At 44.9% G+C, this 18,371-nt stretch overlaps 1 protein-coding gene across 10 annotated transcripts in view; it reads left to right on the top strand.

The window, feature by feature from the left end:
• The window catches only part of PTPRT (protein tyrosine phosphatase receptor type T), a 944,743-nt gene that overhangs the window by 818,389 nt on the left and 107,983 nt on the right, over nucleotides 1-18,371 (top strand). For all 10 annotated transcript variants that reach the window (XR_012500633.1, XR_012500634.1, XR_012500631.1 and 7 more), the window contains one exon: nucleotides 6,524-6,672. Coding sequence is in view for 5 of the 10 variants with exons in the window: in XM_074347294.1 (XP_074203395.1) it covers nucleotides 6,524-6,672 (149 nt within the window). In the remaining 5 variants the exon portion in view is untranslated. The remainder of the gene's footprint in view (nucleotides 1-6,523; nucleotides 6,673-18,371) is intronic.

Here is an 18,371-nt window from a genome sequence, read left to right as displayed (position 1 = left end):
AGGTTGAGAAGCACAGCTCTAGAATACATCAAAGAAGGAATGTTTTTAGAGGAAAGCCATTCTTCAGGGCATCTGTTTTAGAGGATTCATATTTAAAAAATTACGAGGCCATTTAAATTCACGTGGCTGTTTTCCTATATCTGAAAGATTGCCAGAGAGCATTTATGGAGTGCTCACCGTGTCCCATGTGCTGGGGAAAATGCTTTGGTAGCCACATACCATTTAATCTCACAAGCACCTTCGCAGGGAACACTACTGTTACCTGTAGTTCTACAGACGGGAGGAAACGGACACGCAGAGGAAAGAGTAGCTTGCGAGAGCTCACGCAGCAAGCCTGAGGTGGAGCCAGGTTTCGACGCCAGGCTGTCTGGCACTAAAGCTGACGTGCAGACCGCTGTGTCACCCTGCCTCCGAGAGAAGAGAAAGTGGTGTGTTCTCCTTTAAATCCTGCACTCTTCCATGTCCTCGTTTACATTATCAATGCTGACGTCCTGTAGCCCAGCCTCTGCCTCGGTTATTAGGGTCATTCTGAGTGAGTGGGGTTTGGATTCATGAGGCTTTGCTGTGTTCATGAGTGACTAGAATCGTTACCATGGACTGAATTTGCACTTCTAATTTTATCCCGAAAAGGAGAGGTGGAGGAAAGTTGGAACAGGTGTCCTGAGCTGGCAGGCAGAAAGCATGGTGAGGATCCCATGGCTTCCACTGATGTGTTTCATGCTTTGGCTAAGCCCCTCCTCTGTCCAGTCTTCAGTTTCTTCCGTAAAATGAGATGGTAGGCAGTTCCCTTCCAGTTCTGGTGAGTAGATTTAATTAGAGACCCAGTCATGTCAGCACAGAAACAGCCAGACTTCACTGAGTGCAGTGCTGGCTTTTAAGCTGTGTTTTCTTTGTCCACCTCCTTTAGGCTGAGATACCGCTCTGGCTACAGGTTTCCAGTCTTTGTGTTTTCCCAGGAAAGTCTGTCCAGAGATGCCTGTGAAGGGCAGGTCAGGGAACGAGCACTATGGGGAAGGGAAGGCATGCCTGATCAGGGTCTCCCCTGGAGAGTGGGCATGGCTCTTCACAGGCAGGGAAGAGCCCAAAGTGGAACCCCCAACACTATCCCTCAGCCCACACATTCAATGATTTTGCAGAATCCAGATGCTGGAATGTCCTACCACCTCTCTGACAAGTGGCTTCTCAGTCTCTACTTGAACTCCTCCAGTAATGGGGAGCTCATTCCTTCCAAAAGTATAAACAGAGCAGGGGTTGTGTCTGGCTTTTTCACATCATGGTCTCCTCCTAACAGCCAGGGGTACAAAGTAGGTGCCCATTAAATATTTTTCCAACAAATTAATGTACAAAGAGAACGAAACTACTAACTTTGGGGAGGAGATGAAGACTTCTAAGAGTAAGGGGCCTTGAGTTGGTCCTTTAAAGGTGAAGAGAAGGTTGCCAAAGAAGGGCAATTCGAGCACTGGGCACTACTGAAAGAGACCCAGGCTATTCTACTTTGCTAGAAATGTCTGCCATGTGTCAAGCCCACCTGGTTCTAACTCCACCCACCAGGGCCACACAGAGCCAGACACATCATATGTGTGAAGAGAGCATTCTTGAATATTTCCTCTCCGTGAGAAATGTCCCTGTTTGTTTCAGACTCTCTTCCTCCTCCTCTTGTAGCATGACTTCAGAACCTTCCACAGACCCACAGTCCTCTCTTGAACCATCCCATCTGCCACCCTCCCTTATAAAGGGTGGTTCTCAGAATAAATCATGGAACTCATGGTCCATCGTGGGCACGTCCCATGCCACCTACCCTCACTCAACTCACAAGCAAAGGTTGGGGAGACCTCCGAGTGATCTGTTGGAAGGAAAAAGACCAGGGGCCACGTCACAAGGTTCCAACCTGTCAGAAGCCGTTAGACTCTGGATTGCTATATCTTAAAGCATTCTTCAGCTCTAGAAATGTCCCTGCAGAGGAATGGATAGGCTTGTGCAATGCTGTCTTTTGAACAGCTTTTGGTACCCCCTGCTGGTGAAATTGTGGGACCCAATTGGCAGGAATCTCAAACAACTAGAAAAAAAAAATTCCAAGTTCGAGGAAGTCACCACCCTTGAGGGATCTGAGGATTCTATGAGTTAGGCTATCATCCCATTTATCATGTGACTGTCTTAATGAGTTTTTTTTTAAAACATTCTATAGTTTATAGCTCTTCTGTGGGCTGTGAGGGGGAAAAAACGTCCCTGACTTCTGTGAACATCCCATCAATTCTGCAAACATCCCAGGAGTTCTGTGACAGCCACAGGAAGGAAATGCTAAGTTCTTAGCCAAAAATATTCGTTAAGTAGAAATACTTCAGGTCACAAACTAATTTCATGCAGGTTTTTCTTCCTCTTTCCTTATATGTATCTTTTTTTCAAGTGGTTATAATTTGCAGTCAGAGTAGGATGACAGTCTTATCTACACTTCAAATTGTAGACTTTTAAATAGAAATTTGTACAACAAATTTATTGAGCACCGGCTGTGTGCCAGACACTCAGCAAGAAATTGGAATAGGTGCAAGAAGTTGAAAGCCCTTCACCCAAGAGGTTCTTGCCTTCGTGGGTAGGAGAGTCGAATGACTGCAATTGAACTTGTCAAGTGCTTAGCTGACATGGCAGCAAGGCCTTCCTCAATCTCCTGGGGTTCAGGCGGGATATTTGCTGCTCTCTCGTTGCCTTATGTAGTTTTCCTTCTTGCGTTTCTTCACCTTTGTGATTGTGTATTGATTTCTGTATTTATCTGTTTAATGCCTGTCTTGGCCATTCGTCTCTTGTGTTCTGTGAAAGTCAAGGCCGTGTCTGGTGTCTGACACTATGACCTTCTTACATCCAGCAGAGACTGATATATGTAGGTACTAAATAAATACGTGTTCAATGGGTGAGTCAACCAAGGAGAGAGAACCACACGTCTGTGTAGGAGAGCAAGAGGAAACCTCAAAGACGTGACATTTGAATGCCACTGAGCCTTGAAGGGTGAAGAGTGGGTGGCCAGGGGAGAAGAATGGGGGCACATTAAGGAGTAGAGAGTATTGAGGAATGGTGCAGAGAGGGGGATGAGGCAGGTGATGTCTCCTGAAAGGAGGTGCGTGTGGAAGGAAAGGCTGAGTTGAATCCTGGAGCTGTAGGCTGAGTGTCTTGTAGGCCCTAGTCACGAGTTTGGATATTCCCCCTCTCTTAAGGGAAAAAAATAAAAGGGAGATGAATCAACTAAACTCTACGAGTATAGGAATGAATATGTTTTTTTCCTGAATTACTGAGAGGGTTTTTTAATACTTAAATTTTGAATTCTTATAAAGGAAAAATCGCAGATTATGGTTTTGTGTTTTATTTCCTTCTATATTCCCTCCATTCCCATGTTGTAGCTGTGTTTACCTATTGCTGAAGCACCTGTCCTCATCTTTTTAAATTTTATGTAGCATTGTCACCCCCTCCCATGAACCTTTGGCTAAAAACTAAGAATATATATACAAGATGTTATGGTAGCTCACAGAAAAAAAAATGTGACAATGAATATATATATGTTCATGTATAACTGAAAAATTGTGCTCTACACTGGAATTTGACACAACATTGTAAAATGATTATAAATCAATAAAAAAATGTTAAAAAAAATAAAACCTGTTACATGACACACACACAAAAGAATGTCGTATACCTGAGTTTTTACAACTCAGTTGTCTAATTTTTAAATATCTATATGTTTTGGAGAAGCTCAATTCTTAAAATGTTTTAACCCAGGTGTTCAGAGCTACCCAAACATTTCTGTAAAATGCCATTTCTCATCGATACGGCAAGGCCTTTTTAGAATTATTCCTTTGGAAGCCAGTGATTTGTGCCTAAGACAACTCTCTCCGTATTATTTTACCCTGAACAGAATGGGATGAGTTGGGAGTTCTGCCCTTAGGAAATATCAGAGCCCCCAGTACACACTCGTTTATAGCTTGAAAGTTAACTCCCTTATCGGATTTCCTTTTAGTTCCTGCTGGGGCAGTGTGAGCAGGACTCAGATGGGGGCAGAGGATCTGCTGTATATCTTTCCAGATTTATGATTAAGAAGGTCACATATACATTTTTAAACACACTCTTTTTTGATAATAGATGAAGACTCAGACTTTGAAATGCCATCAGCAGCAGAATTACTCACTCTTCTTTCATTCGTGTCCCCACCCCGCCCGCTGTCGGCCTTCCTGCCGACGGTGAGAAGGGGCCCGACTGGTCCCATGCCTGCCTCGTGTTTTTCTCTCTCTCTGGGATGGTTTCACTAAACGAGCAGCGTGCCTGTGGTTAAACCATTATAACCGAAAGATGCACTTCTACTCCTGAGTGCCCTTCCTTCCTCAGGCCAATGGAACATAAAAAGAAGACGACGACGAGGAACCCCATTTTAGGTTGCATTTGTCTTCAAATTGTGGGCAACGAAAGCTCTTTTCTTAGAATTTCCTGGATCTAGACTCACTCTCCATGCTCCTCTGCGCTGCTCTCTGCTTACAGAGCAAGATCTGTGTGGATGCCATGCTTTTGGCTTCCAGTTGGGTTCAGCTCATGAGAGCCCCTCTAGGAGGTCAGAGGAGGAGGGGACGATGCAGTCAGAGAGCTTATGCCTCTGGTTCCTTCCCCGTGAGGTCATCCAGGACTGGCTGGATCCCTGGGGAGAAGGCTGCTGCTTCTGTACAGGTGGCCTCCTCTTCGTGACCCCTTTTAGGTTCTGGTCACTGCTTCCTCTGTTTGTGCCCCTGGACCTACAGGTGGTGAACAGCTCTCCTGTCACGGTATCACACCTTCTCACTTTGTCAACAGTCCTTTGATGCATAAACTCTCCTCCTTCGAGTGTGCCATCTGCCATTCTTCCGTGCAGTCTCCACCTAGATAAAGGCCATGTGAGGGAGAGCACGGTCAAACTAGAACTGGTCCTCGACGTCAGTCTCTAAAACACTTCAAAGTCCCCGTTCATCCTTGCGTTTAACGCCTCCTCTGACAGGGGGGTCGTTATCTCTTGAAACTGCCTATTTCGTGATCATGTGGGCTCAACTTCGGCAATTTCCCACATGTGCTGAATTTTACCTCCCTGGGACATGTGTTCTTTCTGTGTTGAAATAGAAGTGACCAAGATTTGAAGCTGAGACTGAAAAATTGAGCAAGGTACCTGGAAGAAGTGACCCTCGAGACGTTTACCGTACAACCCGTAGCCTTGTGCGTCGCAGGAACATAATTACTGTGTATAGACGCATAAATGTTGGGTAAATGCAGAGGCATCATGCTGGGTTTTAAGAAATATTTGGCAAACTGTCACATGCAAGTGGGTTAGTCATGTTTTTATATCTCTGACAATAAACCTAAGACCCTTCAGTTAAAATTTTAGAGGAGTAGATTTCAAATCCATGCAAACAACTTTTTAACCCGCAGCCTCCTGGTGAGATGCCACGGTCTCCATCACTGGATATAATCCAGGGGGAGATGGGATTCCACAGTGGGACTGTGGGAGGGAGGCTTCTGGCCGTGGAGGGTAGCTGGACTAGTAGAGATGATACAAAAACAAGAATAGCGGCTGCCATGTGTTACGTGTTCACTGTGTGCCAGGCACTGTGCTGGGTGAGCGTTACACATTATCTCATTTAATCCTCACAACCCCGTGAGGCTGGCTTGTTACTTACCACAGTAGACAGAGGAAGAGTTCAGGACCTAAAGAGGTTTGGGAACTTGCCCTGGGTCATGTGGCTGCAGTGTTAGAGGTAGGATTTGAGCCCAGGTCTGCCTTTTGCCAAAGCTGATGGTTGCAACCCCCAGTGGTTCATGTCAGAATCACCTGGGGAACTTGGTCGCCGTGCAAAGTTCCAGTCCCTCTCCCCTTTCTATGGACCTAGGAGCCATGTGCCTTTTCAGCTCTCCAAGTGGTTCTCTCTTGCACCAGTTTGAGCACCATGGCTGTCCGTCATCATCATCGTCATCATTGTAAATGCCTGTCTGGCTCTGAGGTTCCACTATGGGAATAATTGTTCTACTTTTGAGTTACAAGACTAACTGACCTCCACCCTCACCCACTGCCAACCACCAGCCCTGACTTCAGTGCACCATTGTTTAGTGGGTTATTTCATTGCTTTAATCCCTGGAAGAGGCCAGACTTGATTTTGAATCTCCTTCAGACTCAAAGGAACAGAGAGACCCACTTGGCCTCTTCTTCCCTTTGAAGGGAGAGTAACAGAAATGTGCAGATCTCATTGATTTCCCATTTTAAGCTCAACTGAAAAAAACCCATTGTCGGGATGAGGCACGATGAGTCTCAAATTTCTGAGCAAATGGAGGCTATTAACGGTTTCAGGTAGACTGAGGTTCATTCCACCTGGACATTGGCAGACCTGCCTTGACTCTGTTTCTGGAGAAGGGACCAGGTTTGGGGGTTGAGGATGACTGGTGGGGAAAGAGAGCAATCTGATCTTCCAGTGCTTATTAAAGCAACTGTCACCATCTGACTGTGATTTTTCCCTTTGCACATGTCCCAAAGGAAGCTGGCCAAGAAGCAGAAGGAGACCCAGAGTGGAGCTCAGAGGGAGATGGGACCTGTGGCCTCGGCCGACAAACCCACCACCAAGCTCAGCACCAGCCGCCACGATGAAGGCTTCTCCTCCAGCTCACAGGACGTTAACGGATTCAGTGAGTTGAGCCAACTAAGGGGAAGGGGACATCCATGGTCCAGCTTGACCCTGGTACCTCAGCTATTGACCCCTCAGTGTCAGATGCTATAGGATGTGGGGTCTGGATGCTTCCCTGAATGGTCCAGGATGAAGGTGCTCCCTGGCAAAGGCTTGGAGCTGCCCACCCCAAGGTGAAAAGGAGAATTTAACCTCAAAGCGGATGGAAATGGGGGCAAGCCATCTTAACTGCTGCTTATGTACATAGAGGCAGGTTAAAGCTAACCATGGTAAAAAAAAAAAAAAAAATTAAAGAAGGAGGAGGAGGAGGACATGGTATGGCCCTAAGGAGGAAAACATGGCATACCGAATTGAGTGTCTGACAGTTTTCAAAACAGTGTTGCACGTACACCGCAGCGGGTTAGAGTCACGGGTCATGGCTGGCTCCCTTTCTCAGCTTAGGAAACTGAAGCTCAGAAAAGCAACTTCTCCGAAGTCCCGTGGCTGGTGAGGAACATATTCAGACCCGGAAGCCATGCCTTCCAAGCCTTGGCCAGTTGAAGGCCACAGCCAGTGAGCCAGGTGGCATTCAGTTAAGAGCACCAGCGTCCTCCTGCAGAGTTAACACAAGGTCCCAAGCTAACAGAAGCGGCTCTCATTTCAGGGTTCACCCTCATCCAAAGGAGAGCCTCAAGACTAGTAACCTAAAGCCACCTTGGTGATCAGACTCAAGAGAGCTGACTTTTGCTCTTAAACTTTCTGAAAGCCATTTCTTTTCCTGGATTGCATAAAAATGCTAGATTCCCCAGCCTCTGCTCCAAAGTGGGGAATGCGTAAAACCTAAAGGCTTATGAGCAGAGACAAATGTCCTCCCCACGCTGTGCCAGTAGCAAGGGGAGGAGGGAAGAAATCCTATGTTGTGAAAATCACTCATGTGAGATCAGCTGGGAATGGTGCGGACCTAGGAGAGGACATAGGAAGGGGCAGGTACACGGGGACCACTTTCGTCCTCCCCACAGCCGTGTCAGATACTGAGTATGACTGCTCCCATCTTACAGATGAGGCATCCAAGGCCCCGTGTGCTTGGCCGAACTTCCTACAGTTACGCAGGTGCTTCCTTCTGGATCCAGGATCTGAGGGTAGCTCAGACCCCTGACTCCTCACCCCAAGTGCAGCACAGAAACTCCCTGAGGAAATTTTTCAAAATACAATGCCTGGGCCCTCACCTTACCTGCTGAATCAAAATCTCCTGGGGGGATGAGAGGTGGGGTGGGGAATGAGGGATGAGGATTTTGTAAAAGCCATTCAGGGGGTGCTTATAGGCACCCTGGTTAAGAACGCTGAACCTTGAGAGAGGCAGAAGCTCTTTTCAAATATTGATGTGCTGCCTTGGGAAAGAGAGATGCATTTTAAACCTATAAAAAGACTGAAAAAAATAGTAAGATGAATACTCATTTACCCTTTACCTAGATTCGCCAATTGTTCACATTTTGCAATATTTGCACTTTCTGTCTCTGGTGTGTGTGTGTGTGAGTGTGTGTATGTGTATATATACTCATACTACATATATATATAATTTTCTCAACCACTTAGAAGTAAGTTTCAGACACCATGACACTCCATCTCCAGAGAATTCAACATGTGTTTCCTGAGAACTAGGGCAGCTCTTAACATAACCACAGTAAAATTATTTTACCCAAGAAACGTAACCTTGTTTCAGTCTGTGATAAACCAGTCCGTAGCTGAATTTCTGCCATGGCCCTAAAATGTCTTCTCATGTTGTTACTGTTTTTTGAATCCACCTTGTGTTTGGCCACCACGTCTCTTCATCACCTTTCACCTGCGACAGTTCACCCACCTTTAGTTTTTCTATCAGGATGCTGACATTTTAAAAAAGTCTAGGCATGTTGTCCCACAGAATGTGCCAAAGTCCAGATTTGTTTTGTTTTTTCCATCCTGATCACACTCAGGTTAAACGTTTTGGCAAAGGAAGCTGTGCAGGTGATGTTGTGTTCGTACTTCCCTTTGCGTCGTTTCCGGAGACATGTGCTGTCAGTTTGCCCACTATTGTGGGTGTTAAGTTTGGGCACTTCTTAAGGTCGAGAAATGGTTTTTAAAGGCAAAGTATAATAGCACATACTGGTTATTTCATGAGCAAATATTTAACGTCCATTTTTCTTGGAGAACAGAGCAAGTTTGCAGGCTGCCTAATCACGAAGCCAGTTCTTTTTCTGTTCTCCGTCCAGGAAATTCTGGGATTCAGTCGTTCCCGAGTGTCCAGGAAAAGAGGATGCTGACATAGGCCAGGAGTGGCAGAATAGGGGTTGGCGAGGAACTGGGCTTGGTTTGACCTTCAAGGCTCATCTGAGCCCTCTGAGCCTCCGGCTGTGTTCATTTGTCACTGACTCTCCTGCTTTTAGCCCAGGGGCAAGAAAGTTCACTAGCAAGCCTAGCGGATAACACGTGCTGGCTGAGTGGTACCCATTCACCTAAAACCTTTCCTGTCCAGGCCAGGCTCATGTGCACACTTCTTTCCATTTGTAAACATGTCCTGGGAGGACTCTGAATGCCAAAGACGCATGACAAACTTTGTGACTCCGAAATCATAGGTATTTGATCTTAAGCTTTCTGATCTTAAGGGCAAATATCACCTCCATTTAAAACTTAGACACTTAGTATGAAAATGCCCAAGACTGAGGTAGATTGGCCAGCAAGAGGAAGAGGCATCATACCCAGTAAAAACTAATTAGGTGTTTTAAAGTCCAGACACACTCTTTCCAAGAATGATATGTGTGTGTTTTCTGTTTATATCCACGCATACATATGCACACAGACATGCACGTGTATAGACAAAGACTTGTATATGCATATTGTATATACGTTTGTTTTAATACTGCTTTTTAAAAGATGGAAAATTTTCAATTGACATTATACTCAGTTATTAAGAAATTTTGCATTTGTTTGAATCAATGACTATTTTAGAATTCTCTCTATGCATCTGCTGTCCTCAGGCTAGAGCCACAAACATGCTCTGGGGATTCTTCTGAATGCCCTGAAAGGCATCAGGTACCTTTTAAAATGCTCCATGGAGCCACTGGGATGAGATTTGAGGGGGGAAAAAAAGGTAAGTAATGCTTACACTGGAGATGCAGAAATTGCTTCTGAAATCACCCTGATGTATGTAAAATTGAATCTGTTTTCGTGGCATTAGAAAAGTGACTGTCTGGCTTCTGCATCGGCATCTCTAGGAGGCCCTGAGATGACTCGCACATGTTGAGGAAGCACTGAGAGAGGCAGAGCCAAGCATAGACGTCACATTGGAAAAAATGACAGAGTAACATGCCCTGAGCAATTATTTCATTATTGAACTGGTGGGCCCTGGCCTGATTCAAACTCTGCATCTCACTGTGTAGGTTTGTCTCCCTGGGTTTTCTATTCCAAGAGACTGCTAAGTTCTGCAACATCCATTCAATCAAGCCTCCCAGCTTTGTAGCAGACCAGTGACCTCTGGGATACAGGGGTGAGGGGGCTTTGTCAGGTGCGGGCTGTTGCTCTGGAGTCCTTTGGCGTTCTTTAAAAAGGGGGGCCTGTCACATTTCAAGGAAAACCAATATACGTTGTTTTCAGTTTAAAGAAATGCTTTTTATTAAGTAATCTGATTTTGATCTTATTGCCCTTTGTACCTGATTGTTGTGTTTTGTTTTTTTTCTTCTGAGGTTTTTTGCTCACTGGGATCATTTTCTAGGTTTGTCTTCTGGCGCTTTCTCTTCATATTCGTGCTTAAATCTTCTTTATAGCTTTTGTTCATAGTCTCATCCCCTCCTGGTTCATTTTCAGTCCAAATCAAAATGCTACAAAACAAATTGCTGTTGGTTTCCTATTCTATGGGGCTTGGCTGTCCACCCTTCCCGCGATGGCATTGCACAGGCTCACTTGCCCATTGGGTGCTATTAGTAAACTCTGTCTTCATTTTTTTTTTTTCGCTTTCATTGTGTCGAATGGATTCATGTCCAGTGGGTGAAGGCAGTTTATCTCTAAGGGGCATCACATGCTGGGCCGTCCCACTGTCTGCTAAGTAAAGAGGCAGGCATGGTTGAGGGCTTGGAGGTGAGATTCAGTGGCCATTTTCTCAGAACTTACTACATACTTGTCCCTGTGCTGTAAGTCTAGAGCACAGTTTGAGGAGGCATGTAATTACAAAGATGAATAAAATGGGGCATTGTCTCAAAATCAACGACAGTTTCTACTTGTAAGTTTTTCGTAGTTTACAGAAGTCCTTTTGAAAAACCCTGGAGCCGTAGATCCTTAATCCTTCACCGTGAGAGAGTTAGTGGGTTTGTTATTACCCCCGTTCTACAGATGAGGAAACTGAGGTTCACAGAGGCTCCGTGCCCCAAATCACATAGGCATTTGCAAAGCCGTAATAAGGCTCCGTCTATCCTTATATCAGTTAGGCTTTATCCGCTTAGTGCTGCAAAGAATTTAGAAAAACATTCATTAAAGTACCTACAGTAAAGTAACTATATGAGAATTAAATAATCAGGATAAGAGAAACAAAAAAGAAGACAATAAGGTCAAGACCAGGTTATTTTAAAATATAATTCTATTATATTAAAACATAATCTAAATATGCAACTTTCAAATTCCAGTTTGGCTCCACACTTTCTAGTAGCAAAAGCCCAAATAGGAAGATCACTTTTGTTGGCAGCTACGACGTGCTAGACTGTATGCTTTATATAAATCCTGCTCTTCAGCCTCCTAGGAACCCTATAAATTAGATATTGTTCCCATTTTGGAAAAGAGGAAACTGAGTTTCAGAGAACTGGAGTAAATAAGCCCAAAGTCACACACGCATAGGGTGGGGATGGGATTGGAAGCCAAAATAGGATTATCTGAGTCCGGAACCCCTGTTCCCTCTCCTGTAGCGGGAATGTAGCCCACCACGCATTGGGCTCACCTAGTGAGGCCGCTGATGGCTCGGTGGGAGAGAGAGCTCTACTCCTCTCCTGATGGTCGGCCAGCTTTTCTGCCACGTGGGCAGAAGCTGCTACCACCACAGTGTCCTGCCCAGAGCCTGTGTCTGGGTACCCGGCACGGAGCCAGTCAGATTCCCACCAGCTGCCTGGCACTGTGATAAGCATGGTCAAGCATGGCGTCTTCATCCATCCTCACAGTAACCCTCCACAGTAGGTGTGCTTATCATCAAGCCCATTTACAGATGAGGAAACTGCACCTCTGAGATATTAGAAGATCTTCCTCAAGTCACATGATATAGATAGTAAGGTCTGGACCTCAGACTGGATGTTCTACTTTCAAAACCAAGCATCTTGTTGTTTTTTTTTGTTTTTTTTTTTGTTCCAACCTTTAGTTTTTTTCTCCACCTCAAAGCAGGGTGAAGGAGAGAAAGGAGATCAATGTGTATAGCCTTGCTGGCTGGGAGGACCGGGCCTCCTCTTGGTCCCTCTGTCCACTTCAGAGCCCGAAGCTCCTGTCATAGGAAGGCAGTTGCCCAGTAGTCCAGGAAGGGCCTGTGGAAACTGTCCCACCAGGAGCTTCTTAGGAAGTGGGGCTGTAGACCAGATGGTCCCATGTCATCCTCAGGTTTCCTAAGCTGGACCAAGCCTTGGAATAGATACAGAGAGATGAGCAAGGAATAGCCCCTGCCCCGAGGGAGCTCCAGCCTGGTGTGGGAGACATATGGTCCAACAATGAGCATCTTTGCACAGCCCGACAGAGGCTGCAGTAACAGCCTGCAGAAAGAATCACTGGGCCCTTCCCCTGACTTTGTACCTCTAATGTGTCCACAAATATACACAGAAGTCTGTGCACAGTAGCCTCAGGAGATACTTGCTGCTGATGAGAGGGGTGGGCCCTGAAACCTGAGGCCCTCCCTGTCTTTCAGCCACAGACCTCATAAGAGGGTTTCCTTGCAGGCAGGTCAGAGAACATCCAAGCTTGAGACCCCAAGAGATGGTTTAGCAGAAATGGGGTGGGTAGTAGGGAGTACCAGACAAAATTTCCACCTGATTATTTTACGAACATGATGTGTGACTAAAGCAATTCAAATAGGGAAGACAGACCATGACTTTAAAAAGGTGGTGGGGATTGGCTGGGGTTATAGTAAACTCCTTAGGAAGATTCCTTAACCCTTTCAGGAGGACAGTGAGCCAGCTGGAGAAATAGGTCCCTGCGAAATGGTCTGACCTTGGCCTTCCCTGGGGAAATGAGGGACCTGACGGGACTTGATGTTACAGGTTGCTAATGGTACCTGCCCTTCGTTTGGGAGCTTCTCTGGGACAGTCATTTTGCTAGGTGCTGTTCACATACTATCTCTAATCCTCAAAACACTGCAACCAAGTAGGAATTACTACCCTTATGTCATAGACAAGGAATCCTAATCTTAATGAAGTGACGTACATTTCTGCTGTTCCATCTTTGCAGTACCCCAACTTGACTTTCCCTTCTTTTGCTTGAAATCCTTCAGTGGCTCCTTATTGCCCCCCAGGTAAAGGCTAAAATCCTAAGCATGGATTCGTGGACCCTCCCTGATTGCTGACCACTGTGTACTCTGACCAATCGCCAACTCTCCGGCCCATCCGATACTCATTGAGTATTTGTTTGAATGAATGAATGAATGAATGAATGAATGAATGAATGAATAGCTGGACTAGCTCCAAGCCCATATCTGATTCCAACTCTTCTGGTAATGAATTCTGTCCTCTTTTGAGCTGAAATCTGCTCTCTGTAACTTCCATCCATCCATCCCTGGTTTTGCACACAACTATGGATTGGTCAGCAACTATATACTGGCCCTTGTCTGCCCTCTGGTGTCACACAGGGTAATGAAATCAGTCCTTCTCTTCCCGCAGCTTCCACCCCCACCCCCAGCAATCGGACAGCAGCTACCTGTGTGTCCTGTGGGTCCTTCCTTCAGGCCAAGCAGCCCCCACATCAGCTATCCACCTTCTCCAGTATACATTTCTGCTTTCCAATCTGTTCAAAATCTTGATTGGCACATCTGTCTCCATTTAGTCCATGGCACTGGAGCATGTGGTTCCCAAGTCTACGCTGGGCCAAATTACTGGAAGCTCAGAGAGCTGCCATCACCCTCACCCTCTTCCAAATCTGTGTTCAGAACGTGCTGTTCACGTTTGAATGTTTACTGCACATCTGCCTAATACAGAGCTCATGACTTCCAGCCAGGGGTGCCTCATTCAGACGTGCTGAGGATTATTTGGGGGGGGTGCCCAAGTAAAAAACTTTGTATTTCAAGTCACAGACTGTGACTTCTTGTTTGTTTTGACCCTGTTATCCAGGCATACTGAGATATTTTTGATTTCTAGTTATGTCAGCCAGTGAGTTCACTTAATCCTCCCAGTTTGGGGCCTCAAAATATAATAATTATTATATTGTTAGTATTCATAATACCCATTATTATCTATTGAGTATTAATTATGAGACCATTTCCAGCTGAGTGTTTTGCCTGCATTATCTTATCTCATTGGTATGTTGGGAGTATTAAATAAGTGCTGAGATTACTCCTGATGGTTTACAGGTGAGGAAACTGAGGTTTAAATAATAAGGAGTTTGCCTAAGTCTTCATAGTTAAATTTTCTTTTTAATTGAGATACTAGGAATCGAACCCAGGACCTCATGCATGCCAAGCGTGCACTCTACCACTGAGCTATACCTTCCCCAAGGCTTTGTAGTTTTAAATGACAGGTTTTTAAGCTGGAACTTAACCCTGGGTTTGTCTGACACCCCAAGCCCGCAGTCAAGACCATTCCACTCCACCACCTTCTGTAGGACAGGTGTTATCACTCCCACTTTATAGAGAAGGAAACCAAGGTTTTCAGTTCCAGACAGACATTGAGTCCTTTGCTCAAAGCAGTGGTTGTCAAAGTATGGGTCCCAGCGAAGCTAATGCATGTTCGAGCCGGAGAATCACTGACTCATAGTAAAGCCCAGGACTGTCAGGGCCACCAGACTCCAAAGCCCTCGTTCTTCTGTGTGCTGGATTGTCTCTGATAGTGCAGTTGCAGGCACACTGGGAGAGAAAGGCTCATGTTCCCCTTCTCAGGCCGATGCACCAAGAAGACACTGGCACTTTGAGCTGCTGGACCTGAAAGCTGCTAAAGCCTGTGTGTAAACTATGAGGGTCCTTAAACCCAGGGATCCCTTCTCAACCATCTCTGGAATTTTCTCTCCTTTTGTCTGAATGGTAAACAACCTAAAAATCAGAATGAAAGGTGTGGAAATTTACAAGGAAAAGCAATCACGAGTCACACAGTGAAACCAGGAGCTCAATAGAACATTGTGGAGAGGATTTTTTTTTTTTAAGGCACGAAATTCTGTTTGCAGGGACAATTATATGTTTTGGTTGCTCCAGGATTAAATTGAATCTAGGAGAAGAATAGAATGTTACAAGCTTGCCGCCTACAGTTTTATTGAATATTTTATGGAGATTATTGAATATTTTGCAATCATCCACTTGGCTGACAGATTAAAGGACATACTTATTAAGTTCCTGGCAACCCAAAGTTGAATGGAATTGTTTATTCCTTGGAAATGCAAAATGGAGATTTAAGCAGCTCTGAGAAAGTAGACAAATTGTCCATCACAAACACTAAAGAGTTCAGATAAGTTGCAGAGAAGGATATTAGACTCAAAAAGGGACATAATGGACCATCAGAACTAAGAACTGTCCTAGACACCATTGGATCCAACCTCCTCATCTTAAGAATTCAGTCCCTGAGAGTTTTCTCAATGTCACTTGAGTGGCTAGCAAAACCTGAGCTAGAATTGGGGGCTGTGACCACTCTGGTCCTTGTCCCATGATCTCCTTCAGAGGAATGAAATACAGTCAATACTGGTCTGTCTTTAATATTTTCTGTAGACCCCCAATCTGATTTCTGCACAAATTGAACCCTCTCAAATTGAATTATCCTTTTCATCTCCTGGTCATGGGAATAGCTGAGGTGTTCCTTTAAATATTCATTGAATACCAACTATATGCCAAGCAGTGTGGGGATTGTAAAGATAAATAAGATGGTCTCTGCCTTCCAGGATATGACTGTCCTCTAAGAGGAGACTTGTAAGTGGATTAGTTTCAATAAATGTGATAAGTGATCAAGAAAAGGCATGTATAGTGCCCCAGGAATGCTGATCAGAGGCTCGCAGGTGATTAATTCTGCCTACACGACTTAGACAGTGCTATCCATGTGAGGAAATGGATTTTGATTTGAAGGAGGTGCAAGAAAAAGACTGTCCCAGATAGAAGGGACAAAGGCTCGGAGGTTTAAGGGGGATGGTAAGCTGGAGGAAGGGGGCTTGAAATACAGGGTGCTCTGTTTTGAGAGCATGTGGCCAGGGATATGGCTGAAATGGCAGCTGGAACCTGCCTGGGAAGGGACTTAGATTTGTAGCCTGCTTAAATTCACTTCCCAGGAGAGGCAACCTATTTGGAAATTAGAGTGACCCCAGTGTTAGGTGCCCTTGCATGTTGTTGGAACCTGGACTTATATTCTCCTTGATTTGTATAGATTCAGCTTTCCATTGTAAATAAGTGGAGACAGCATTTTATCAGCTATAGACCTTTACTTTCATTGTGAGTGGGCCCAGCCATTCTTTCTCAACACCCTTTCAAAGAAACCTCAGTGAAGCTACAAAGCTGAAGTTGCTTTTGACAATTTATGCTAGGCCAGTACATCTTGAGAAGAAAATAGAATTGTTCTCTGCACCTCACAGGTGGTCCTGAATTGCAACAGGGCACTTAGGAAGTGCTTGTTAAAGTAATCAGGGATAAAGAAGTGATGTTGGTAATGTAAATATATAGTTGCTAGGTAGCAGAATAAACTGAGCTTAGAGACCAATTTTTTTTTTCCTCAGCTCAAACCTGCAGCCTTGATAAGTTGAAGACATAGATAACAATTCAACTAGCTAACATTTTGTGAGTAATTCCTGGACAACACTCTTTCCATGCATCATTTCATTTCATAGTCTTAACAATACTTTGAGGCAGGTCAGGGAAACTGAGGCTCAGAGAATTCAAGTAACTTGCTCAAGGGTACACAGCTACCAAGAAACCAGACCCAGGTTTGATCCTGGGTTTATATGATTGACCTATCAGTAGCCTGTCCTTGAAATACTTTCTTTGTTTGACTTCTACTCTCCTGGTTTTTCTCCTTCCTCCCCAGCAATTTCTTCTCATGCTTCTTTCTTTGTTCCTCCTCTAACCATTGAAGCATCCCAGGACTTAGTCCAGAAGCTTCTGTTTTCTGAAGCTTCAGTGGCGCAACCAGTTAGCACACGGTACTTATACAGAAGCTTCTGTTTTCTGATGATACTCAGTCTGAGTGGGTGGTGATGATGTTAAATAAGATAATGAGCACGAGAAGAGGCCAGATTTGAAGTAGAAGACGGGGAGTTTAGATCTAGACAGGCTGGGATGGAGGTGCTATTGAGTCACTGGAGAGATGTCAAGTGGGCAGTTGGGTCTGTGGGCCTGGAGCTCAGCAGAAGAGTCTCACCTGGAGATACAAATGTTTGCCACATTGTATATACAAAGTGACTGAAGACTTTGCCATGAATAAGGATCTGAGGCACATCAAGATGGGACATGTTGCCTAGCATCACTCAGCAAGTTAATGGAGGAACCAGAGCATTGAACCAGGATGTACCTACTAGGAGTGCCTATAGAAAACCAGTCCATTAAGGCTGAGGGAAAAACAGGGGACTATGAAAGGGGCTGTTTGACTGAAGTGCAGACCTTCTGGTCATCTACCTGGACCCTGAGATGGAATTTGTAGTGTGTGAAGGAGTTAATGAAATAGGTGGCCCCACGATTGTCTACTCTGCCTGGATTATGATAGGATCAAATTATGCAAAGTGTAATTTTCTGAATCAAAGTAGAAATTTCTAAAAGGCTGAAGTCTGATTTTTTAAATTGGTGATTGGGAGTGTATCTTTATACCTTGCAAATTCAGTGAAGGAGCCATAGGGTTGACACCATCATAGAGGTTGAGGAGCCCACCTAAAGCTCTTGCCTAGGTGGTAGGCTGTCCCATTGCTCACAGAGGTGGACAGCAGGTATAATAAAGGAGGTAGAGCTTTGGAGAGGGAACATCTTTGCAAAGCAAAATTCAAGGAAGTGGAAGAAAAGATCAGAGTGTCAGGGACAGGCAAAATCCCTCTGTCCCCTGCATTACCATCTCCATCATCCTCTGGCTGGTCTCTTACATACTTCTGAAGGAGTGTGTCATGATCTTTAGTTCCCCAGCTTGACTTCCAGTAGGATGCTCTTGACTGGATTGAGACCTACATTACCAGACAACTAATATATCTATCTCTAACTCATATCTACCTCTAGAGTGGACAGATATCAAATGAGGAGACCGCCCCCAACCACAATACTAAGTGTTGGTAACACAAACAAGAAAAAAGCATCGACCCTCAAAAATTCCAGTATGTTGTAGGGAACACAGGCAACAGTGATACGGCATGTTGCATCTAGCAGAGGCATGTGTAGAAGCTGCAAGGAGAGTGGTGTATGGTGAAGGGAGGCTATCCTGGCCCATTAACCATATAATTCTTTTCCCTTTGGGTGATTTCCTTTTCACTTCACCAGCCATGTGAGTTGACTCCCTAATTATATGGAGGCTGTAAATGAAAGTAAAATTTCAATTCCTTGGCAGTAAAACAAGAGGAAATGTGTTAGACGTG

The sequence above is a fragment of the Camelus bactrianus genome, chromosome 19 (genome assembly GCF_048773025.1).
Source record: "Camelus bactrianus isolate YW-2024 breed Bactrian camel chromosome 19, ASM4877302v1, whole genome shotgun sequence".
Taxonomy (NCBI): domain Eukaryota; kingdom Metazoa; phylum Chordata; class Mammalia; order Artiodactyla; family Camelidae; genus Camelus; species Camelus bactrianus.
Note: the sequence above shows the minus strand (reverse complement) of the source record. Positions and strands in the feature narration are given on the sequence as shown.